Source organism: Lotus japonicus, chromosome 1 (assembly GCF_012489685.1).
Source record: "Lotus japonicus ecotype B-129 chromosome 1, LjGifu_v1.2".
Lineage (NCBI taxonomy): Eukaryota > Viridiplantae > Streptophyta > Magnoliopsida > Fabales > Fabaceae > Lotus > Lotus japonicus.
The window spans coordinates 8,359,634-8,384,483 of record NC_080041.1 but is presented as its reverse complement, the minus strand read 5'-3'; the positions used below and the strand labels follow the sequence as shown (position 1 = coordinate 8,384,483).

At 35.7% G+C, this 24,850-nt stretch overlaps 3 protein-coding genes across 11 annotated transcripts; 1 reads left to right on the top strand and 2 right to left on the bottom strand.

Annotated features, from left to right (window-relative positions):
* Nucleotides 1-11: 11 nt before the first annotated feature.
* On the bottom strand, nt 12-6,259 carry LOC130733418 (putative disease resistance protein RGA3). Of its 6 annotated transcripts, none has more exons than XM_057585580.1 (5): nt 2,911-6,258; nt 2,735-2,805; nt 1,834-2,396; nt 1,664-1,750; nt 12-747 (listed from the first exon to the last, which is right to left on the bottom strand). In XM_057585580.1, the coding sequence occupies exon 1, from the start codon at nt 5,985-5,987 to the stop codon at nt 2,922-2,924; it is 3,066 nt and encodes a 1,021-aa protein (XP_057441563.1). In that variant the 5' UTR covers nt 5,988-6,258; the 3' UTR covers nt 12-747; nt 1,664-1,750; nt 1,834-2,396; nt 2,735-2,805; nt 2,911-2,921. The 6 variants fall into 6 exon arrangements, with proteins under 6 accessions (XP_057441563.1, XP_057441565.1, XP_057441564.1 ...); XM_057585582.1 differs by having other exon boundaries at nt 1,664-2,144; nt 2,214-2,396; XM_057585581.1 differs by having other exon boundaries at nt 1,664-2,058; nt 2,214-2,396.
* A 90-nt stretch (nt 6,260-6,349) lies between these two features.
* Nucleotides 6,350-15,227, top strand: LOC130733417 (histidine kinase CKI1-like). Its single transcript, XM_057585577.1, has 9 exons — nt 6,350-6,562; nt 9,008-9,095; nt 9,895-9,986; nt 10,238-10,474; nt 10,704-11,360; nt 11,736-12,111; nt 12,339-12,907; nt 13,005-14,240; nt 14,653-15,227. The coding sequence occupies exons 3-9, from the start codon at nt 9,933-9,935 to the stop codon at nt 14,857-14,859; spliced, it is 3,336 nt and encodes a 1,111-aa protein (XP_057441560.1). The 5' UTR covers nt 6,350-6,562; nt 9,008-9,095; nt 9,895-9,932; the 3' UTR covers nt 14,860-15,227.
* A 77-nt stretch (nt 15,228-15,304) lies between these two features.
* On the bottom strand, nt 15,305-23,861 carry LOC130733415 (abscisic-aldehyde oxidase-like). Of its 4 annotated transcripts, none has more exons than XM_057585575.1 (11): nt 23,714-23,861; nt 23,052-23,558; nt 20,787-22,488; nt 19,834-20,090; nt 19,527-19,736; nt 19,107-19,325; nt 16,888-17,853; nt 16,472-16,567; nt 16,245-16,343; nt 15,961-16,150; nt 15,305-15,651 (listed from the first exon to the last, which is right to left on the bottom strand). In XM_057585575.1, the coding sequence occupies exons 2-11, from the start codon at nt 23,154-23,156 to the stop codon at nt 15,434-15,436; spliced, it is 4,062 nt and encodes a 1,353-aa protein (XP_057441558.1). In that variant the 5' UTR covers nt 23,157-23,558; nt 23,714-23,861; the 3' UTR covers nt 15,305-15,433. The 4 variants fall into 4 exon arrangements, with proteins under 4 accessions (XP_057441558.1, XP_057441556.1, XP_057441559.1 ...); XM_057585573.1 differs by having other exon boundaries at nt 20,787-22,466; XM_057585576.1 differs by having other exon boundaries at nt 23,052-23,227; nt 23,714-23,842.
* Nucleotides 23,862-24,850: the final 989 nt, after the last annotated feature.

Genomic DNA, 24,850 nt, shown 5'->3' with positions numbered 1-24,850 from the left:
TTAAGAGCAACTTTTTCCAATGTGAAAAATATATTGTATTTCCAAACACCCACTAATTACATTTAGTGAGGAACCAAATGGTGAATCATGCCAGTCAAATCATGAATAGAGACCTTCCAAGACCAGATTTCTTACTATTTACAATGGAGAAAGCAATACAACCAAAATATTAAATAAAAAGCATGAAAAAGAATTTATCTTTTGAACTAACTATCATCTGTGTCAGAGGAACCTAGCTGGTGTCGACTCATCATTTTCATATTCAGAAGTTGAGCTAGCAGCATCAATCTCTTTCTTTGGAGATCAATTTGGACACGCTCAGCAGCTTCATTGCTGTAAGTTCAAAATCATGACTCCTATTTGAAGGTCTTAAGCCTTCTCTCTTAACAACATTATACACAATCCATTATGGATCCTTTCAAGCTGCAAATGATCACCTTCAGTTACCAGTATGCTAGACAGAGTGAATTTGACCTTTGAAATTCTCTCCCACAATGCAATTCCATGAAGGAATTCTTCTTGAAGCACTGAATTTGACAGTACTGGAAAAACCATGAGAAGTAGAAAGAAGCAGCTCTCTCACTATATCTTTTTAGTCTTCTCATATGATTGAGAATCGTCACACATTCATTGAGAGCAAGCTCAATTTCACAGTTTGCTTTTATGCATAAAGCTTCTCTCCCTTGGTTGGCTGCCTCCCCATATGAAGGGTTCTTTTGAGTACTGATGCAGGAGATAGTTCTTCCACTGTGTTTATTAATATAAACAAGCTAGTTAACCACTAACATCATCCTTAGTAAGTGATACAGGAATAAATTCCTAAACTTGTTGCAAAAATGTATTTATATAGAAAATTTGCCACTGATTTGAACCAGTAAAATGCATGCAGAACCAGTAGAATATTCAGAAAGTTCAAATTCAAGTTCAAATATACATCAACAAATCAATGAGTTCTGACAGATCAATATACATTACACGACACATAAAGCATGAATAAAGAACACACTCACTCAAATCATCAAAGTTTCCTACACTACTTAACCTACAAAACCTCAAAAACTTGCAGGTCCAACAAACATCATCAATCAAAATAATTCAAGTTCACATAAATACAGAAAAAAGATTGTAACAGGCCATACCATATTCATCAAACCCACACACAGTCAAAAATTGTAAACAATAAAAAACAAAAAATTAAAAATAGAGGATTGTAATATTTATCACACACCTCGACTGGGAGTTGGTCAGGGAATCCAGTCTCCAAAAGGAAGATCAACAACGTCTGATATGTATTAACCAAAAATAGAATAAAAAATAGCAGAGTACCCAAATTGGTGTTCAATTTCTCCCCCATTAGGCAAAATTACGCATGGCAGAATTCAACTTTGGGAACGTGCGCTATCATATAGCAAAATCAACAAACACTATCATATAGTAAGCAAAGCAAACAAATTCAAATTGTAGTTTTGTACTTAAGATAAATGCCTTACATATCATCTATTAAAATTTCATGACACTAAAAGCATTTATAAAGACCACACCCATTCAGAAAAAAGTTTGTAACAGGCTATACCATATTCACCAAATCCACACACAAAGTCCAAAATTTAAAACAATGAAAAACAAATAATTATAATAGAGGATTTTAATATTTATCACACACCTCTATTGGGAGCTGGTCAACTATCTTCAACGATGCTCTTGCTAGCTTGCCAGGGAATCCAGTCACCAAAGGGAAGATCAAAGACGTCTGATAAGTAATAACCAAAAATTGAATCAGAAATAACAGAGCAACCAAATTAGGCAAAATTACACGTAGAAGAGAGAGCTTACCGAATTGGGAGCAGCTAAGATAAGAATAAACACTATCTTTCATATACAATAACTTCTACTTTGGGAATGTGCGCTATCTTTTCACAATCCTCCCCTGTTCCCTCCCCACACCTCTCTTAAAAGCTCAAGTGAAGTGAGGTTTTGAACACCATCCGGCAAGGATTTCAATCGGTACATCGCTCAAACAGCAGAGTTCATGATATAGAAAATTTGCCACACATTCCACTGTGTTTCCAAGAACATTGAATTTCAACAAGTTTTATAAGCAAAGGCTTTTGTGTTGACCACTACCACTTTCTTCAAAATTATATCTGGTTGAAGTTATGTATTCAATTAAAACAAATACTTAGCTGATATTAAAATGTTCTTTAGGCACATACCTGAGCAAGGGTTGCAGGCATAACATCAGCCACATCTTCTTCTGGCTGATATTTCAATGTTCTTTAGGCATTGAAGTTCTTTCTTGTGTACACATTTGAACCAGTAGAATTGCACGCAGAACCAAGCTGGTGAACTCATACAACTCCCCCATTGTATTTATAGCCAACTCCAAACCAGAAAAACTACATTATTGATAAAAATTCAAGTTCAAATATACAACAAATCAATGAGTTGTGACAGAGCAATATACATCATCAAATTTCAATCTAATTATTCTACACAAACAACATAAAGCATGAATAAAGAGCACACCCACTCAAATCATCAAAGTTTCCTACAAAACCTAAAAAATTTGCAGTTCCAACAAACATCATGAATCAAAATAATTGAAGTTCACATAAATTCAGCCAAAAGATTACAACAGGACATACCAAAATTCATCAAACCCACACACAAAGCCCAAAATTGTAAACCAATAATATGTATTAACCAAAAATTGAATCAGAAATAGAGAGCTTACCCAAAAAGCATTAAGCAATTGAATCAGAAATAGCAGAGTAACCAAATTGGTGTTGAATTAGAATTACAAGCCTGCAAAAACATAAAAACATATATGTATTACTTACATTACATTACTACCCAACGAGAAAAGTAATAACAGAAAAAGCGGGAGTTGTTCGGGAAAAGAGACGTTACCGAATTCAGAATCAGTCTGAGTCTGAGTCCTCTTCGAAATCAATTTGTACTTTGGGAACGTGCGCTATCTTGTCCCAATCCTCCCCTGTTCCCTCTTTACACCTCTCGGCTAATGCTGGGCAGTTACCAATACTCAAAACCTGGAGTGAAGTGAGGTGTCGAACACCATCCGGCAAGGATTTCAATTCACCACATCCCACAATCTGCAGAGTTCGAAGGGAGCGAAGACCTTCCCACCCTTGCTCTGGTAAAGACTCCAGCTCGCTGCTCCACCAGATGCTCAGATGCTCCAAATTGTTGAGGTTTTTGAAGATTTCATTTGGTAATTCCTTCAATACCTCGAAACCAGATATCGACAGAGTCTGAAGACAAGTCAATGTTCCCACCGGGAAGGATGTCAGGTCTACATCGCCATCGTAAAGCCAAAGGGAGGTAAGGCCATTGAAACCTGAGAGTGACCTCAGTAACTCATTCGTATAATTACTTAACTCGAGCATTTTCAGTGATGGAATGCATGGTAACTCAAGTTTAGGGCATTTCTGAATTTCCAAACAAGAAAGACAGGGGAAATTCTCTCCTCTTTCCACTTTCAACAACCGCTCTAACTTTAAGCACCGCCATAGTGAGAGTTCTTCTAATGACGGGAAAGCTTTCACCTCCACACCATCATAAGATTCGTCATCATCCATGTACTGCACATCTTTCATTTCACTTATTTCAATTCTTCTTAAATATGGTAGTTTACCAAGTGAGGGAAGCCGCACACACATCTCGCATCCATAAAGCTTTAGAGAAACTAAATTGGTGAGCATTTCCATCCAGGTCGGTAATTGTAATCCAGCATAGTATTCTATTCTCAAATTCTTGAGATTTGAGTGAGGTTGAAGCGCATTAAGTACTAGCTCCGGATTAGTAGCATATGGCTTTGTGTGAAACAGCTTGTCGCATATCAACTCTAATTTGTGGACGTCTTTTTTACCCATCAAGTTGGCATCTTGAGCTTCTGATAAACTGCCAACATTTTCTAGACCTTCAATGCGCAAATTTCCTCTCAGTTTTAAGTCATGTAATTCTGTCAGGCTATGCCCTATCTCTGAAGAGACAATGTACTTACTTAACGTTCTCAGATAGGATAATTTTCCAATGTTAGGGAACATACAAGACAATGAACAACAACTTTCAATGACAAGATGTCTAAGTTCTTGTAAGCAAGTCAAGTCTTTAGGTAGACAAACAAGTTTTTTCAAATTAATCAACTTCAAGATTTCCAATTTCCGCAAGCTATAAATTGAGTCGGGCAAGGTTTCTATCTCAAGCTCGGAAAGTTCTAAATACCTCAAATGAATCAAACTCTTGAGTGATGATAAGTTGGAAGAACTTGAGCGCAATACCCGTAGAGTGATGCAGTGTATTGGGAAGCAACCAGAAGTTCCGCTGTTCACATTTAATTGATAAAGTGTTCTCAAGGATTCAACTTTCTTCAAGGCGCGCTTGTGCAGCAAGGATACATCCCGATCAGAGCCAAAACCAACATGGTGGGTGCTTCTTGACAAATCTGTCATGTTTGCACTGCCCAAAACCATGCACTCTTGCCCCATTATTGATTGAGCAAGATCATGGACAAGATCATGCATCTTGAAATGAATAACATCTGAATAATCAACCAACTTCATATCTTGAAAGAATGATTTTTGATACAATTCATTCCAAATCATATTGCCAACATCTTCCACCTCCAAGTTCTCCCTTGGTGATATAAACCCATTAGCCATCCAAAGATGAATTAAATCTTCCTTCATGATTTCTGTATCTTTAGGAAACATGGCACAAAATGCAAAACACTGTCTTATTGTTGGTGTTAAATGAAAGTAGCTCAATCTCAAGACAGCAAAAATAGAATTTTCACCCGCTAAATTCCAAATCCCACTTTTCATAACTTCAAGCCATTCTTTTTCTTCATTCCTTGAGTGTAAGAGACCTCCTAGTGCTTGTGCTGCAAGAGGTGATCCTCCGCATTTCTTTACTATCTCTTTGCCAATAGCTACAAGCTCTGCACGTTCTTCTTTTACAGTTCCAAATGCATATTGTTTGAATAGCATCCAACATTCATCCTCAGAGAGACCACACAAATGATGAGCTTGGCATGTTCCCATAATTGTTGCAACCTCCATATCGCGAGTGGATACTAAAATGGAAGCTCCTTTGGATGCACATGACAACAAACATTTCAGCTTATTCCATTTGTCTTGGTTTAAACCAAATTTTATTTCTTCATCTTTTCTCCACACGTCATCCAAAACCAGAAAATATCTTTTACCTTGCAACAACTCTTGCACCTTTCTTTCTGTTACATCTAAATTCAAGCAATCATGTTTTGCTTTTGTAATAGATTCTATGATGGAGCACAAAATCCTTTGGACAGAGAAATTCTCAGAAACACAAATCCAAACTTTGATGTCAAAATTGCTTGTTACCTGATCATCATTGTAGACCATTTGAGCAAGTGTTGTTTTTCCCATGCCACCTAAGCCGACAATGGGATAGATGGAAAGGAAATCAGACTCGCGTGCTTGGCTGAGAAGAAACTGCACAATCTTCTTCTTATCATCTTCTCTTCCATATAGTTTAGGTTGGGGAATGAACGAGCTGGTTTGGCGCCATTCGGCAACTTCAGTTGACCTTTCCCTAACACCCTCTTGCAGAGCAAACTTGTTCTTACAGTCAGCAATCTCATCAAATCTCCTTGCAATCTCTTTCAGCCTGTTGCCAATCTCATAGCGAAACTTGATGTTCTTTGGTTTTAAAGAGGATAATCCCTTAAGTCGAAGTGATTCTATGGAACATTCATCAAGGATATCATCTAGGACGTAGACAGCATCTTTGAGCTGCTGCAGCCAAACCTTTATAGATTTGTTTGTTATCTCTTTCTTCTCAGCATCTTCAACAACAGCCTTGATTAGTTCAAGAGTGTGTGATAGCTTCTCAGCCTTTCCCTTGATTCCAGAGATGGTTGCAAATTCATTCTGAGCTAGAGAGATCAATTTCTCAAACACAGCTCCTAGTAAGGCCTCAGCCATTTTCAGAAATGCAAAAGTTGAAAAGGGAACAAGATCAGGGGCTGGTTTTGCTTGGATGAGCTCTAAAGCAAAGTGTGGATATAGTGGTAGCAAAATTCTGCAAATAGCTAGTTAAATGCAGTCTTTATCAAAGAAGCAACAAGTGCCATTGGATTCCAATCATGAAGGCTGAAAAGACCAAAGTCACCCAACTTGCAATGGATGGTCATCAGTTAGCAACGTGTTGTAGTACAAGTCTATTGTGATTGATTACTTTATTGGTTGGAACTTTGAGAAGTCAAAAATAGTGGCTGTCCATTAGTACATCTGCATCAATGAAATTTATGAGTTGCTAAAGAGAAATTTAATTTTGTGTCTATTTAGTTGGATTCTTAATTTTTCTTAGCCAAAGATCTTGATTCATTGATGAAATATATTTTCTGCTTCTGCACTTGTTTTTGTTTGTCATACTACGTAATATGTATCATCACTTTGTTTTGGCATGGATCAGATACGATGATGCATGATTTGTCATGACAAGCATACAGTATATTCTTTTCCAGCATTTGATTCGCACTCAACGAGCTGGCTTTCAGGTACTAAAAGAACATCAATGATTAGTTTTACCTAAGAAATCCATGTCACACTCTGCAGAATTATAATTATTAACAAAAAAAATTTCTTCATCATGTTCTTCATATTATGTAACTTAAGCTTGCTGTTAGTGCTGGTTTTGGTTGTTTCTTCAGGCCTTTTCCATCTACTTTTCATCATGACTATTCAATCCTTATTCCCCTTCTTTGCTATTGAGCTTTTAGAGTATTGAGTACCTCTGTCAAACTAGGCTGAGAGAAGCAATCAGAGTCTTGTGGAGGGTATTTTTATGCTTTAAACCACCACTTCTTTTTAACTAACAAAAGTTACTCCTAAACTTCTGGTTCTAAATCACCACTTCTTTTGCAGTTGATATATGGCTGCATTCGGGAAACAACTTAATTAAGTGCTTCAGGCCATAAACGTATATTCATAAGCTAATTTAAGAAATTAATTAAAATAAATTGAAAATATGTTATGAATAAGCATAAACTCTTATTCATAAGTTATTCTGAATAGTTTATAAATATATAAATTAATTACATAAACTCTTCCAAACACTTTCATAAACGCTTATACCATAAGAAAAGCTCAAATAAGCTCTTTTACCACCTTCTAGCACAAGATACTAAACCTAATTCAAAAGTTGGGTTGGGATGTTGTTTCTCTCCATTATAACATAGTAAAAGAACGGGTTGGGGTTTAATCAAAATTTTGTTGAAGTACAAGCTTAGGATAAGTAAGGAGTGGAGGACTATCAAAACTTGGAAGATTTTTATTTTAATTAAACAAAAATACTTGTTCAATTGTAACGAACAGTAATTTTTTATTAGCCAAATTGTCAGCATGACTTAGAGCCTGTTTGGATAAGGACTAACCGAAGCTTATATACTAGAAAAAGCACTATAAGTTCCAAAAAGTGCTCTTTGGTTTGCATCCAAACAAGTTCTTATCGCCGCTAGTACTTTTGCAGTTTTCTTGAGAAGGGGAAGCAGTGGCATCCTATAACATCACAAGTGACTTCCATTCAGATTCCTTTGGTCAAGAGTATTCATGGCATATTGAAAAGGCATCCTTCAGAAAACATAACTTGCTACTACCAAGTTCCTTTTTGTCACCATCAAGTCCAGCACTAATACCAGTTTGATCAGAGTGTGAATACTGAATAGTTAGAATGAGGAGAATTAATGCTTTCAATGCCATGAGAATCTGATATGACAAAGACCCTGAAAGATGTCAAAAAAGTTTAATCTTATTTTCCATCATTAATTCATTTCAATTGCTTTAGAGAATTAGTCAATCTGAGTGTGTTCTTGAGGTAACCAGTGACAAGATCATAACCCTGAAACAACATCCAGAAACTAAAACAATAATGTCAATTTATCTTCTACCATATATCAATGTAACTTGAAGTTATAGAACAACATATCATCCATAATTTAAAAACAGGACCAAAAAAAAGTGATGGTTCAAACGAGCTAGGCACACTAGGCGTTTTGGTGGGCTGGAAGCGCAGCGGCTGTGATCCCCCCATTGTCAAGAGCCGGAGTTGCTCCATTACTCTTTTTTGTTGCTGTGTGCTGCTCCATTACTCTTTGAATCCAGCCTAAGAAAATGCTTATACATTGTTGTACCCAAAGAAGTTAATAAGAATCAATGCCAAGGAAATGTGCTTTTCATTATTGCAATTGACTAATTGTGAACATTATACTTTGTCGCACTTTTTATAATTAAGTTTCAATTTAATCCAAATTTAAATTTAAACAACAAAAAATAATAGGTACATATAGTTGCCAAAATAAAAGGAAGAAAATGAGGAAAGAAGAGAAATTACCTGATTGATGAAAGAAATTCGAGGGTGTACCTGATTTGGGAATTTTATTTGTTAGTGGAAATGAAATCACTTATTTTTGGAAATAACCGATATGTTTTGTGAGGGTTTAATGAACACTTCAGCTTATAAACTAGGATCATAATGCAAATGAATTTGAGCCGGGTAAGCAGTAAGGTCCAAGGATAATTCCCTTGCTTTCACTTGAGTTCTTATCTCAGGTCATCCTGGTAAAGTTTCAAACTACTCTTCACCTTTACTCTAGAAGCGGATTATGATTCTGTTATGTGAAAATTTACTGAATTATATTTTGAAATGTATAGTACTAGTTCTTGATATGTTACATCTTACTTATGCTTGTTACTTGTTAGTTGCATGTGTGAACCATATAATGTATAACAGTTAGATTAGGCAGGCCATGGTTTTTCTGTACAGAATAAGAACAAGAACAAGAACAATATTGTGTGCTCAAGCAAATTCAGAAAAGAAAAGAAAAAAAGTGCGCACCCCCTTCTCGAGTGAGTTCTTTCCTTTTTGGGGCTGCTTTCTCTATCAAATAAAATTAAAACAATATGAGAATAAAGAGGTGAAGAACTAAACAACATCGTCAATGCAGGTCGAGTGTGTGAGAAAAACTTCCGCGCTTGTTCCCAGCACATTACTCCTGAGGAAGGGATGGATTCAAAATAGTCGACATCCAAAAGGTGAGATGATTTAAATAAGAGGATTGCAAAATGATAAACTAGTTCAAAACTTTACTCCAAATTTAAATTTTGCACATTGGAATTTGAATTTTAGCATTAGATTACAAAATTAAAATCTAAAATAAACCCAGAAACATTCTCCAATAAATTTAAATTTTCAAATCAGAATTTAAACACACAAAAATAATGATTTACGTCATAAAAAGCAAAAAAGTTTCTTAATTTAATTTTTAACAATAGATTAAAATATAAATAAGGGTAATTAGACAAAAACTTAGAAAGCTAAAAACAACTAAACAACAACTTTTAAGAATTACGTCTCACAGCACCTGACTCATCAAATAAAAATGATTTTAAATTTAAATCATTCATACATTTCAAAAAAAAAATTAAATCATTCATGATACATGTGTCCTCTTTGAATAGAAAAAATATATACTATAGGAGTACAGTAGATTTTCCCCTATGCTATAAGAATCTTAAATTACCTTATACTTTACATGAAAATTTCCTAATTTAATATATCAATAAAAATGAAATTAATTTTTATTACTTTTTTATAGATGTAATGTAAGTAATGAATAAGTTTGAGATCTGATTAATATGGAAAATATATTGTGCAAAACGTATCAAATATTCTTAACGATTCTTTGTCCTTTTCTCATGCTATGTGTAACAATATGTATAAAACAATCCTGTACATTTTTGGTTACCAGAAATTTACCATTTCTAAAGCTTGTAGTGTTATCACCATTCAGTATATCAGCATCAATATAATCTTATGGAGTTTCCACTGCAGAAATATACTGAACAACTTCATCACATCCAGAAGACACAATGAATCACCCTTTTTCAATGGCATTGCGACCTTCATCTTTCATGATCCTACTGGTATATTTATTAGCTCATGCCATTTTTATATTTTCATATGTTTCTTATTGAAGGAGAAGTTCCCACTTTCTGATTACTTGTCTCTTCTTTTTCTTCAATTTCATCTGAAACAGAAAGAAACAATTGCCATGAGATTCATAACCATATGACTACAAAAAAAATTCCAAGTAGAAATAGAACCATATGACTACAAATTTTCAACATTATATATATATACACACTTGCCTATGTTAAACAAACATTTGTTGCAGGCATATGGTGCACTGATAGCTCTGGTCACATTGACGCCATGTTGGTATGTGATGGTCACACATATGGCGAAACGAGCAAATTTAAACTCAGAAATCATGGTGTCCCATTTGCAATCAGAAATTGAGTACTCAGTTGAACTGTTACAACCAATGAAATCATCATCAACAAATCTAGCAAGATTATTGAGTTCAGCTCTTGACTCAACTAATACCTCTTCCTCTGATATTGGCACCAAGGTTGGTCAATCCTCTCCTAGCTTTTACTTCTCTTCAAAATCAATTAAAAAAACTGATCCAACCATGAACCATGTTTTTACTCATACTTAATACATGTTATTTACAATATGATCCTTACTGTTAATTTGTTTTTGCAAGGAAGCCCTTTTAATTTGCGGACCATATTTTTCTTGGTCCATGGTGAATAAAGTAATTCTTTTATTTTTAACTGTTTGTTGTTTGTTGGCAGGTGGCTCCATTATTATTTCAAGCATTTGAGACAGTTCCTCACTTGACCCAAATCTCATACATTGGATTAGAAGGTCTCTTTTTCTCATTCTACAATGATCATGATCAAACTCTAGCAATGTACTCTAACTCATCATCATCTTTGGCTTCAAGTGGGGGTGTCTCAAATAAGACCTTATACTATATTCAACCAGTGAACAATGAAACTGGAGAGGTTTATGGGGAAGCTGTGATATCTAACTCCTCTATCAATACAAGCTGGATTGCAGAAGCACTTAATGCTTCACATGGATATGCCTCATTGGGAACCAAGTGGGGCAATGACCATGATCTTTTGTTCCTCAGTTCAGCAAGAATCACAAGAACGGGGGTGATCTCTCTTGGGTTTTCAGCAAAAGCAATAACTGATTTTATCACTCGCCTTGATCATCAAGGCATAACCTCATATTTGGCTACCAAAAATGGAAAAGTTCTTGCAGAAGGGATTCAACATAGAAGTTTGGTCATTTCTAACCAATCAGGGAATGCAAATGGGGATCCAATAAGGAATGAAGGCAGTGTCTCGTGTAAGGAGGAAGCTGTAGGTTCTATCTTGAATTTTCAGGATGCTAACTATTTGATTCACTGCTACCCAATTGATATTATGGGAATAGAATCGGTACGTCTTTTATTTGTTTAGTCACAACATGGAATTATTTTCAATATACTTCCTTACAACAGGGATTGTAATTTCTCATTATATATGCAATATGTTAAGTTCACTATCTGGTTTGAATGGTAATGAAAGATATATTATTTTTAAGGCCTTGTGTATGCAATATCTGGTTTGAATGAATAGTTGAGAAAGAATGAAAGCAAGTAATAATGGCTGGAATTAACATATATGTAATCGGATTTATATGTCACTTTTCCTGATTTCTAATAAAAATTTAACACCTTAGAAAAATAATTTAACAGTATAAATATAGTTAAATAGATAGATAGATTTGCTAAGATATTACTATATTTTCATCCCAACTTGATTATGTTTCAGGTGTATGTTTTGGCTATCCCACAAAATGGATTTCTCAGCTTTGATCTAAACTACCAGAAAAAGGGGTTGACACTGTTGATTGTTATGATGGTCATGACATTTGTGGCTATCTTTAGTTTTCTATTCATAAATGTTAAAACCACAAGGCGAGAAATGCATTTGTGTGCCTTACTCATCAAACATATGGAAGCCACTCAACAAGCTGAACGAAAGAATATGAATAAAAGCCTTGCTTTTGCTAGTGTCAGCCATGATGTTCGCACTTCTCTTGCAGGCCTTACTGGTTTGATAGAAATGTCTAATGAGTTAGCTGACCATGGTTCAGAATTGGAGACTAATCTAAAACAAATGCAGGATTGTACCCAAGACTTACTAGGTAACTTCATTGTACCTAAATTTTATGTGATTATATCATAACATAAAATTCTGATGTGGATCTAACATTCGCGTGTATATGAAAACTTCATATTGGGACAAATTCGATTCTCACAGAATCATTAAGTGTGTGTTTGGTTCTCTGTTAGGTACATGTCTCTACATGGATTGAAATGAATATATGCTTGCAAAGCCTAACTTGTTTTCTTTGTGTACAATTTTGTTTAGGACTATTAAACTCTACACTTGATGCAAGCAAAATTGAGTCGGGAAAAATGCAACTTGAGGAAGAGGAATTTGATATATTCCATCTCCTTGAAGATGTCGTTGATTTATACCATCCTGTGGCCATGAAGAAAGGTGTAGATCTTATATTTGACCCTTGTGATGGTTCAATCATCAAATATTCACAAGTGAAAGGTGACAAGGGAAAGCTTAAGCAAGTTTTGTGTAATTTACTGAGCAACGCTGTCAAATTTACTGATGGAGGGCACATAACAGTTCGGGCATGGGCTCTGAAGCCAACATTAGAGAGCTCAATGATCAAGACTAATCAATATAGTGTCACAAAACGTTTATCATGGTTATTTAATAAGAAAAATGAAGCACATGAGGACCTTGAAGCAGCCATGAATTCAACCCAACAAGATTTGAATTATATGGATTTTATGTTTGAAGTGGATGATACAGGAAAAGGAATTCCCAAGGAGAACTACAAGTCTGTGTTTGAGAATTATGTTCAAGTCAAATATACTCAGGGAGGAACCGGGTTAGGACTTGGGATTGTGCAGTCTTTGGTAGGTATTACTTACTAGTCATTCCCAAGTACTTGTGAGTTTTTCTTTCATTGAGCCACATATTCTCTTGATAAAAATCTTATTTGATTTTCTTTAGGTGCGTTTGATGCACGGAGATATTGGAATTATGGACAAGGATATTGGAGAAAAAGGAACGTGTTTCAGGTTCAATGTGCTCCTCACATTATTTGAGAGTGAGACAGTGAACGATGCTAGCGCAAGGGAATATCTTCAGCAAGGATCAGGTGACAAGACCCAAGCTTCAGTGAGAACCATTCATACTACTAGTTCTGCTTCAAGCATCTTTTCTGTGAGTCCCAGGTTACATATGTGCAGCTCTAGTCCTAGGCCTGAGGCTTCCCGTGTTGTTCTTTTGATTGGAGACGAGGAGCGCCGAAGGACTTGTCAGAGGTTCATGGAAAGCTTAGGGATTAAAGTCAAGGTTGTGAAGAATTGGAAAAATCTCTCTAATACTCTCGAGAAGATCAAACAGAAGTGTTACCGTTATAATGGCCAAAGTTCTTCAGATTCTTCCAGTTTGAGTTCTCGGTCCACACCTCATAATTCTTCTGCTAAAGCTAGAGGAGTTCCTTTGAGTTCTATGGATGGAATTGAGTATTTACCTTCAGTGTTCAAGAAGACAGAAATTGGAGTTGCCCCGGGTTTCATCTTGATTGTCATTGATGCAAATGCAGGACCATTTTCTGAATTTGATATGATTGTATCCAACTTCAAGAAAAACATTTCCAACCCTTGTAAGGTTGTTTGGTTGGATAAACCACTTATGCGTAGTATCAACCTCGAAACACACAATCAAGATGACATCATATCCAAACCGTTTCATGGTAGTCGTTTATTCCAAGTTATAAAGCTTCTTCCTGAGTATGGTGGTACATGGAAAACAAATTTAAGTAAAGCTCAGAGAGAAAGAACTCCTGATATAGCTGGAAGTACTTGTAGTAGAGACTCAAGTTTATCAAGATACCACTCTCCTCAGTTGATGGACAGATCACAAGTATCTCCACCTGATGAAAGTCCATGTCCAAGTGTTGAACAAGTTTGCAAAGGAACTCAGAAATCCTATGGTGGAAAGTCTATTGTTAATCAAGGAGAAATGCAAGAGTGTGGAGACTCAAGCAACGATAACCAGCCTTTAAGGGGCAAGAAATTTTTGGTTGTTGAGGACACTAAAGCGTTAAGACATTTAGCTTTGTTTAAATTGAAGTCCCTTGGTGCAGCTACAGAGGAATGTGACAATGGTGAAAAGGCAGTGCAGCTAGTTAAGAAAGGTCTAGCCAAACCTCCCTATGATTGCATCTTAATGGACTGTCAGGTAACGACTACGGTTCCCACTCCTCTCATTTTGTTATCTTATGACTTATGCGGTTTCCATTCTCCACCATATGTATGATATGCTCATCAATTTTATTTCAGCTAGCAAGTTGGACTGAATGTTGACATTATTACACAGAACTTCTTCTTTCATTTCTATATGCTTTTACCAAATGCTAGATCCACTGTCTACCTATTTGTTTCTTAAGTTGAATGAGTCATTCAAGATTTATTGAAGGTTAAATTCATAATCAATGTTTAGAAGTCTATGAAATATAACTCTGTCAATAATAATTCATAACCTGACTACAAGTCACCATAGAATATATTGATAATACAGATTTTAAAAGAAATAATTGAATTTTCGATCAATATAATATGTGATTTAATTTTCTATATAATGAATTCAACAGATGCCAGTGATGGATGGGTTTGAGGCAACAAGACAGATACGAGAGATGGAGAAGACCTATAGTGTTCACATTCCGATTATTGCATTATCTGCTGACAAAATAACGACAGAGACTGGAATGGACTTTCATTTAGTTAAGCCCTTTGATAGAGAGGATTTAATTGAAGCCATCAGATACATACAGAGAAAGGAGTTATGTGCATCTTAGAGTTAAGAGGCTATGGCTTTTGGACCTTGTATTGGAGGAAAACATGTTTTAATTTTGGAATTTAAATTTGGTTCTATAAAATTCTGACTGTTGCTATCATGGTTTTTTCCTTAGTGACATAGAACATATCGAAGTGAGTATTATAGTGGATATTTAAGCAGTCAGAAGAGTATTTTAAGAAGAATGTGTTTGGAAAAGTGGCCTGAAAACTACAATCAACTGAACTGAATTGTTGAATTAAATAAGTACAAAAAACCTGAAATTTTCATAGGTTTTGTCAATAATTATATGCATAGCTACTGTCCAGCTAGTCCTTTTCCTTGTTTCAAAAACTACCTTAAATAATTTCAATCCACAAGCATGATCATTATGTGAAATAAAAAAACCACTTATTTCTACAAGCAGGATTAAAATATGAATAAATAAATAAAAAACACTTCTCAAATTTCTAGGATAATATGGACCTTTACGCCATGCCCATTTTCCATTTCAAGTATCTTTCTACAATGTCAGGATTAAAATATGAATAAATAAATAAAAAACACTTCTCAAATTTCTAGGATAATATGGACCTTTACGCCATGCCCATTTTCCATTTCAAGTATCTTTCTACAATGTCCAGTCCAATGAGTTCTTTTACCACCGGCATGGTTGCAGGGACCTCCAACTGAAATGTTGAATCTGGTCCATCTAAGTTGCTCCATGACAGAAGCTGTTTCCTTGCTTCTTTGATAGCTGCTCTTGTGGCACAGTGAACAGAAGCTGCTAAAAGTAGAGGTGGCTCACCAGAAGCTGCAGCAACAAATTATTATTTTTTTTCATTTGGAGAACCTTTCTCAATCTTATTAACCGTCTAAAATAACAGTCAGAAACACTGCGACATGCCAATATATTTTTCCAAACTATTATTTAGACAATTGAATTGATTAATGCTAGCGGTACAAAAATGTGTACCACTAGCAACTAACTAATCAAGACTAACAACTAGGGTCCCCTGTTTCAAGTATAAGTGCTACGCATTTTTAGAGAATAAACTACAAAAAAAAACCAGTATGCAGATATAATTCAACATGTAGACAATTGAGAACTCCTTAATCATACCCTTTGAAGAGAGAACACGATGCTGGTGATGCCCACTATTGAGGATTTGAACATTAAACTGTAGAGGAATAGTATCTATTGTGGGTATTTTGTAATTCCATGTCCCGTCTGCCAAGACCAAACCATCAAGATTTGTTTCATATTCTTCAAGCATGAAAAATCCTAATCCCTGAACAAAAGCTCCTTCAATCTGCAGGGTGCAATCATATTGTTTTAAGAACTCATCTTTTGAGTTAGTCCTTGATTAGCATTGAGCTTGTGCAGCAAATGAAAAGTCAGCTTACCTGTCCTAAATCCACGGCAGGATTGAGACTCTGTCCACAATCATAGATAATATCTGTTTGAAGAAATCTGGTTTCTCCAGTCAGAAGATCTATTTCCACCTGAAAAATATTTCCCTCTATTTAGAATAACAAAAGTACATGATAACTTGGCAGAGTTATCAAGAGAAATAACTTTCAATGAACTTATACCATTTTGACTTGAAATATGCACAGGAAAAAAACCTTACCTCACTTACAGCAGCACCGTAATTAAGGTAATTCGCGGATTCATTACTGGCTACATAAAATGAAGATGCTGACAAGTTCACAGATTGCATGTATGCCTGTATGTTGATAAATTGTTAGCGACACGGTAGTTAAATATTTGGCAAGTGGACAGGAAAATCTTAAGGCAGTATATCTCATGCGCAATTATAAATACTAAGATACATGCATCAATTTGCAATAAAAAACACAAGTTTCTAAACCTTTTCATGATCAGAAGTGAAAACAGTTTACCCATATGGATCATAAATAAAGATAGTTAAAATACCACTTCCTTCATGTTACTTGCATGATTAAGACAAAATGGTTTGATCTTCTAAGAATTATCTCCTCAAGAGGAATATCTACTAGTGTTTAAAATTGAACTCTTAATAGCTACCTGAAGAATAAGCATCTCCCACTTGATGGGGCCCATTTCCTCCTGCAGCTTTTCCTTAAGAGGCCTTAATCTCTCAACCAAGATATTGCAGCTAAGCCTCACTGCTTCGCAGCTTGACTCTGATGTAGTGCTCCCAGCAGTGAACCCTCCTTGAATCAAGCTCACGGTATCAGATTGTACAACACGCACTTTGTCCAAGAGCGCTCCAGTTCCATCACATTGAATAGCACTGAGAGCAAATGCAGCCATCTGTTTCACCTTTGTCCAGAGACCTTGACCTAATTCAATTCCTCCAACTTCAACAACAATAGACCCATCTTTGAAAATACTTACTTTTCCAGGAGTTGGTCTTAAACTCAGTTGAAATATAACTGGTACTCGAGAAATTCCCCTTTTCTTCCAAGTGCTAATTCTGTTAAACTCTGTCACTATTTTGGTTCTCTGGTTATAGTTTGCAGCAACATCTAACTGACTCCATATTGAAGGTAAAGTATACTCAAAAGACTGACCACAACAATGCTCATAGGATGACTGAAGACTTTTGTATGTGTGAAGATTAATGGTTCTAACGGAATCTACATCCACCGAAAGTGTAGCCGCAACATTTTCTATTACAGCTTCAGCAATAAATGATCCTTGCAGTTCCCCAGGGCCCCTCATTGCAGATCTACTGGGATGATTTGTTCTGCATACCTTCATATCAAAAGATAGTGCACCCCAGTCATACTTCTTAAGAGCTCCAACTATGTTATGCGGCATCACTGCACTTATATCCACATATATCCCTGCATTGATCAATATCTGAAGTTCTAAAGCAGTAATCTTCCCATCATTCTTAAATCCAACACTATATGTTATCTTCATGGGATGCCTTCCTCCAGCCATTATCATATCTGTCTTTCGATTCAGATAACTCCTGACGGGGCGGCACAATTTGTGCGCTGCAAGTGCGCATGATGCAGCAACCTGCAAGATCTGGTTGTCAGTATGCGAGATGTGTGTTTAGTACTCAAATTTTTTCTGCCCATCTCACAGGATTGGGTAGAAAAAAGGAGAGGCTAAAGCACATAATATTTTGAAACAGGAAGGAAACTTTATATATTCAGAAATTAGCCCACAAAAATAAGAGCGCAAATAATATTTGTCTATGGTAATAATGTGATAATATCCTGCAGTTGGAACATCCGATAAAGTATATTTAAATTATGTTGCAAGTACATGTGCTACCACAGATTTCAATTACTCAAGGCGTTAGTTCTCATGTAGCAAATTACAAACCCGGGATTTATATATACTCAGGCTCCCGAAATGGTCGTAGAGATTCTTTCAGGCCTTTCCGATGATGACTTTTCCTTTATTATTTGCACAAGAGTCATTTCTATACCACTTCAAAGCTATGGTCAATTTAAACATATTTCTGCCTCTTGGTTTTCTTCCAATACATGTATAGTTGCTATACCTAGTATAAAGCTCTTAGTTTGGTTGTTCTACTTTCTCTCAGTTCCTTAGTTTTCTTTTTCTGCTCAAGGTTCTCCATTATATGGGAAAATTCTCTTATTGAGGAATCTTAATGAGCATTCAGCTTCTGGTTTGATTTCCAGCCTAGTTATACTTTATTTTTTACCTTTTCTGTTTTCCCTGATCTGCACATGTGGATTATAGATTCTCTAGGATGTTCGTGTGTAATCAACTTTTAATGTGGGAAACCTTGGACTCATAATCCTGCCCGTGCAGCCTGATATTGAAAGGTCAAAAGCTCCATCCAGGGATACGGTTTTTCTTTGGACAATAATAGTTGATAGGATTAGTAAAAATGAACTGCCTAAGCCACATAAATCTTGAATCTACTTCTTTATATAATGTGTTGAAATAATTCATAGAATGCCAATTATCTCTTTAAGCATAGATGGGCTACTAGGCAGGTTTTGGCTAAGTTGTTTGCCATATTTGGTGGGCAGCAGAAAGATGTTGTGGGGTTTCATACTAAAGTTAGAACAAAAACCAATTTTTTTAGAATTCTTAACACTACAAATAATTAAATAAACTGACAGTCAGACCTTTTTTTTAAGGATTATTAGTGATTTCGCCGAAACTACATAAAATTCAAAGGTTCATGTCTACACACTACAGTTTTTGTCATTAGTTACAATAAAGAAGAGAAAGAGTTTGAAAAATAAATTGTAAAGTTTTTCAAAATTAATATACAACTTAATACTTACAGCTATGGCTTTTATGGCCTTTCCTCCAAAACCTCCCCCAACCCTTCTTGTAATGACACGAACACTATTTTCAGGAATGCCTAGGCATCTTGCTATAGTAGAATGTGTAAACTCCGGGCATTGGCTTGAACTGTAAACTGTAATGCAATTGTCTTCATCTGGTACAGCAAGTGCAGTTTGTGTCTCCATGTAGAAATAGTATTGAGACCCAAGATTCATCTGGATTTTCCATGGAATTCAAACGATGACAATGAATATGTTAGATCAATATAACTATTTCAGCATTAATTCAGCAGAAAACTTAAACATCACATCACATCAGAACCAAGGTAGATGACCTCAAGGGTGTGAAATGACAGGAAGAAGGGAAACAAAGGAGAATAATATATATATATATATATATATATATATTCCATGTACCTTAGCAGAGAGAATCTTGTGATCTGCTTCAGCCATTCCTTTCGATACATCACCAATACATTTTGGGTTGAGAAAAGGAGGAACTTCAAAAAAACTAGATCTTTCAACAGCATCTTCAACAGATAGAATAGGTGGTTCAAGATTTTCAACGTCATAAGCAACAACAGCAGTGTTTGCAGCCATATCTGCATGTTTCTGAGTATCTGCAACCTAAAGAAGCTCTTCCGTTACCAAAATGGAAATATGTCAAATGAGAAAGAATCTAATACATTGTTAGATCAGCAGAACGAGGGATTTAAGAACTCACCACAAAGGCCAGACGATCACCAACACATCTGGCTATCTCTTCTGCAAATAAAGGTTCTATACCAAATATAGTCTTAGATCCAATGTTTTCCCCACCATTGGGAATGTCTTTACTTGAAACTACATACTTCACTCCATCCCACTGCAATTCAGGGCTTTTTATACTCCTTACCCTTGCTAAAGGTTTCGAACTATAAATAAATGCTCCATGTAGGCAATTTGGTGGTGAAGGAATGTCATCCACATAAACAGCCTCACCTATACAAGATTTAATTATAATTTTGTCTTTGTTAGTTGTAACTACACAGAAATTAAAACAATTATCATGAATAATCATAACTGACAGGCACAAAAAGGATAAAATAGTGTTATTATGTATTACTCACAAAAACTAGTTACATGCCTGGAAAGTGGACTTTGTAGCATAGTTGTCTTGACAATAGTTAGATGATAACCAGATGTACTAGATACACAGTTGATTTAAACCAAGAGAATGGGGAACCAGTTTTCTTAAACATAGTGGTATTTACTTCAGCTGTGTAGTAATCAGTTATAAGATGCCACTGAATTAATAAAAGACTTCTACAAAGCAGGAGAACATGAAGAGCACAGGGGGAAGCTTTTAGAGAAGGAAATTCCTTCTCATGTTTTCTTCCTACAAGCTTCTAAGGAGAGAGAGAAACATTCATTTTGAACTGACATGGACGTAGAGGCCACAGATATAGAAAAGCTGTTTCTGTGACTGGAACATTTGACCACCGGGTCACAAGCTTACGACCTTACTATTTTGGAAAGGTCATCCCGAGTAAACGGAATTTAATATGAATAAAATACCAGCTTCTGTCATGTAATTATTTAAGCTTACTGCTTTGAAATGTCGATAGAAAGGGGAGAAAAACGAAAGCAGACAGTAAATTAATTCAGAACTTGATGATACAAGTATACAACACAAACCTGAAGCTTGTAGTGCAGCTCCTGATTTCACAACTGGCTCACCAACAGGATGATTATCATTTCCGGCTTCGAGGACTTGCTGCCCAGATGACAGCAAAGTTGGAATTTTGTCATGGTGAACCTGCTTATGATTCTCTTTTAATTCAAAATCCTTCGCAAAAGGCAGATTAGAATATCCATTGGTTATTCTGGAAGGTCTTTCAATCAGAGGGTTAAAGAACTGGAAAATAAAACCAGCTGCCAAACTTGAATGGTAAGCCGTTTTTGAGTTTTCATCATTAGGTGATATAGTGGCTGCAAGCAAGTTGACAGCTTCATAGAGAATGCTAATACTTAACAGCTTTCCTGCTAAAAATTCCTCAACAATTTTTGCTCTCATTGCATGCTTTCTGTAAGCACCAAAAGACAGCCTACAATTGCCTATCAAAGTTCCACCAGAATCCTTGCATAGAAACACCTCAACAAGGAAAGCAGCATTTAAGTAGGGAAGGGCATTTCCAAGGGGTCGAGGAGAAGCTCGGTAAGTTTCAAAGAGGAATCTATTTCTGTGCTCTGAAGATTCACCTTTATTTATTTCCAAACTTGGAATTTTAATGCTTAAAAGTACATTTCCAAAGCTTAATGGTGGTCTTTCCAGAAATTCCTCAAAGGCCAGCCACTCAAAATGTGTACCGGTCATTATGTGAACCATTGAATCCACAGCAAGAAGTATTGTAGCAATATCCGAGGGGAAATTGTTCTTTTGTGCCATAACTATATTGCCACCAACAGTGGCTGTGTTTCTAATAAACCCTGATGCAACTTTGCCCATATGGTCAGCAATCTTTTCAAGTATCATTACAAAATCTGAGAGAAAGCCACTTGTGCTCTCTTCCTTCAGTGCTTCAATAGCATTAGTTATTGTGACTGCTGCTCCAATTTCAATCCCATTTTGATCCTTTCTGATTTTTGAGAGCTCAGAAACCCCTCTTAGATCAATATACTTATCATAGCCTCCTGTATCTTTGTAATATCCCATACCAGTATTACCAACAACAAGTTTTGTCCGGGTTCCATTGGCTTGGTTTAATCCCAATAATCTCTGAAGCTCCTCTACACTAGCAGGTCTGTGCCAACTGTGTTTCTTAGAAGCCATGAACACATCGTGCTTGATTTCCTTCAAAAACATAGGAAATCCAATTTTCTTGTGATGGCTGTCATATTGAGGCAACCTACAAAGATTTAAGTCCTTGCTCTCTCCCTTTCTCCAGAAAGAGTTGCATCCCAAGTCCTCCATGTCAACATCAGCTGCAAAACTTTTGCAGGCATCAGCAATGGGTCGATACCCAGTACAGCGACAAAGGTTCCCTGCAATAGCCTTTTCGGCCTCACTAACAGTGAGTTTTGAGAACCCAGATGGCGGCTCCGGACGATCTGTCTTCTCAGCATTGACAAGAGTCCCAAAGAGTGAAACACACATTCCAGGAGTACAAAAGCCACATTGAGTAGCATGGAATCCAGCAAATCTTTCATGGATTGGGTGGAGTCCTTTTTTACTATTTCCAATGCCTTCACTAGTTGTTATTGAACACCCATGTACGCTGCAAAGTAGTGTGAGACAAGAATTTGCTGTAAAATCCTCAACTTTGTCAAGCACAGGATCATATTTGGAGATCAAAACTACGCAAGCACCACAACCACCTGAAACCAACCATGTCAAAGCCTGAAATACCAAGTTGAAAAAAAAAAATTGAGGATGATTAAAAGCAAAACCTTCTCCACCCTCATTTTCCTAGCAAAACCATGAAAAAATAAGAGGAAATATCCCCACCCCTCAAATCTTGTAGTTAAAATATTGCTTCTTTTTGTTCTTAAAACATGAAAATGAAAAATTAATAGCTCTATAATATGATCAGAGTAATCCAAGTTTCTGTATGTTACTCATCTACTCTATCACATCTGCTTCTTAGGACCATAAGAAACAGTGTAGTAGACAACAAAGTAACCAGTAACACAGAAAAGTGTACTAAACACTTATAGGCCAACTATGATCAGGGACTGCAAAATAATTCCAAGACCATGAAAACTCATTCACGATTTCACCTAGTTAACATTAAGAATCATAGAAGTTTAAGAATATTCTCATTGAAACAGAAAGAAAATATGATTTCTTATCATCAATATATTAAAATGATTGAAACTTCAATAACAAAAGAAATCCAAACAGAAAGAAAAGATGATTCAGCCAATAACTAACAAATTGAACAACCAAGTGAATGAACAAACCTTCACCACAACCAAGCTTGACACTCTTGAATCGAGTTTGAATCCGCAAGAACTCAAGCAAAGTGGTTGATGGGTCAACGTTGGAGAGCTCAAACTTCTCACCATTCACAGCAAAAACCAAAGTTGTTGTCGGTGTTTCACTCCCACTGTTCCCCTTCACATCCTCCATAGTTCAGCTGCAAACAAGTGTTCTGTTTTTTCAGACAACTCCAACAACTTCGAACTCTGTTAACGTCACTCTATTCAAAATGGGTAGTTTATATTGTGTGTTAAGGTTAGCTTATTCTGTGTTTGGATCAGTTTATTCGATAGGAAAAATCGCTTTCTGGCGGTTCTTTGTTTGCATAGTGGAAGTCATATATGCCAATTTGTGCGTAAAGAATAAGCCTGAGATATTTGCTTTTGTCCTTCCGCCGCCTCAATCAGTGATGGTTTTCAATCCAGTGGTTATAGAGGCAATTACATCAGTCCAAACAAGAGAATAAGATTTTGCGAAACCTCTTCAACCTGAACCGAGTTGGGAAAATGAGAAGAGTTTTGGCCGAGCGATTAGCGGGCTAAAGAATTGTGTAAGTGTTTTAATAAAGGAAAAATGAAAAAAAGCAAAAGATCTAACTAAGTATCTATAATCATGGAGAATAGCAAAGTAAGGCAATCCTTACATGGACATGTGTCATGCTTCGTAGAGTTGCAAGCGGTCTGTTTCAAAGTGCAATTCCTTGAATTCATAGATAAAGACCTCCGGAAGGCTAGTGCCTCGGTCAGTAAAGGAGTAGTTGTGTCTTTCCGAATAAGTTTGAAGCCGCAACCATCACTTGACGTAGCAATCAAACAATTAAGTAAAATTAAGTAATGAATATTCACAATATTTAAGTAAAATTCACTTGGAAGTTTGCCATTAATAAAAAGATAAATTAGTTATTGTCATTTCATTTTTATTTATTTTATCTCATCCTATCTTATCATATATTCTATACTTCTCGAAACCAAAAAGTGGCAACTCCGACAAGTGTCACCCTATCATTCTATGTCTTTTTTCATAAGTTTTTTCTTCCATACTATAATTAGTAAGTAGATAATGTCATATATTTTCTAATTTTTTTAGTAATTTAAATATTAAATAATTTCATATTTTCAAAAATAAGTAATAATCAATATTTCATTTAGTAGTTATTAATAACATTAGAATAATTAACAAAAGTCAACTGTGATATTTTCAAAAAGAAATACTGTATTAATTTGACATTTAATGGTTTTTAATGACATTAAAATAATTAATAAAAGTCAATTGTGATTTTTCTACCATTAAGATATATGCTGACAAAGTTTCTTTTAATGCTTTGGTTATTTTTTATATTACAAAATTTTTAAAAAATAAATATAATACCTTATGTTTAAAATGATATCAAATATGTCATAAAAATTTGATATCAAATAGTTTTAAATGATTGATTTGAAAATTAACTCAAAAATTATCCGAAATCTTTTAGTTTTAAAGGATTGATTTTACACGTTGTTATTCCTTTCTTATCCGGAATGTTTTAGTTCTTTCTTTGTAGTCCTGTTTTTCTGTACCACTTAGTCACTTACCATAAATAATGATTTTGTGATGCATGAGTATTATAAATGAGTCAAATTCATTTCAGTGCTACCTTATTAATAATGATTATAGGTTGAAGTATCCCTTGTATTTTTTTTCAATATAATTTTGGCTTATCTAAAAAAAAGTAGGCTGAGAAATGAGAATTAACATGGAGAATTGGGCCCCTCAAGTCCTGACCCGACCCACGCTAACAAGT

Coding starts and splice junctions, on each gene's coding strand:
- LOC130733418 (XM_057585584.1), bottom strand. CDS start 5,987: ATGGCTGAGGCCTTACTAGGAGCTGTGTTTGAGAAATTGATCTCTCTA.
- LOC130733417 (XM_057585577.1), top strand. CDS start 9,933: ATGAATCACCCTTTTTCAATGGCATTGCGACCTTCATCTTTCATGATC. Junction 12,908..13,004: donor TTGGGATTGTGCAGTCTTTG/GTAGGTATTACT, acceptor GATTTTCTTTAG/GTGCGTTTGATGCACGGAGA. Junction 14,241..14,652: donor GCATCTTAATGGACTGTCAG/GTAACGACTACG, acceptor TGAATTCAACAG/ATGCCAGTGATGGATGGGTT.
- LOC130733415 (XM_057585573.1), bottom strand. CDS start 23,220: ATGGAGGATGTGAAGGGGAACAGTGGGAGTGAAACACCGACAACAACT. Junction 19,326..19,526: donor ACAAGATTCTCTCTGCTAAG/GTACATGGAATA, acceptor TGGAAAATCCAG/ATGAATCTTGGGTCTCAATA. Junction 16,568..16,887: donor GGGAGATGCTTATTCTTCAG/GTAGCTATTAAG, acceptor ATCAACATACAG/GCATACATGCAATCTGTGAA.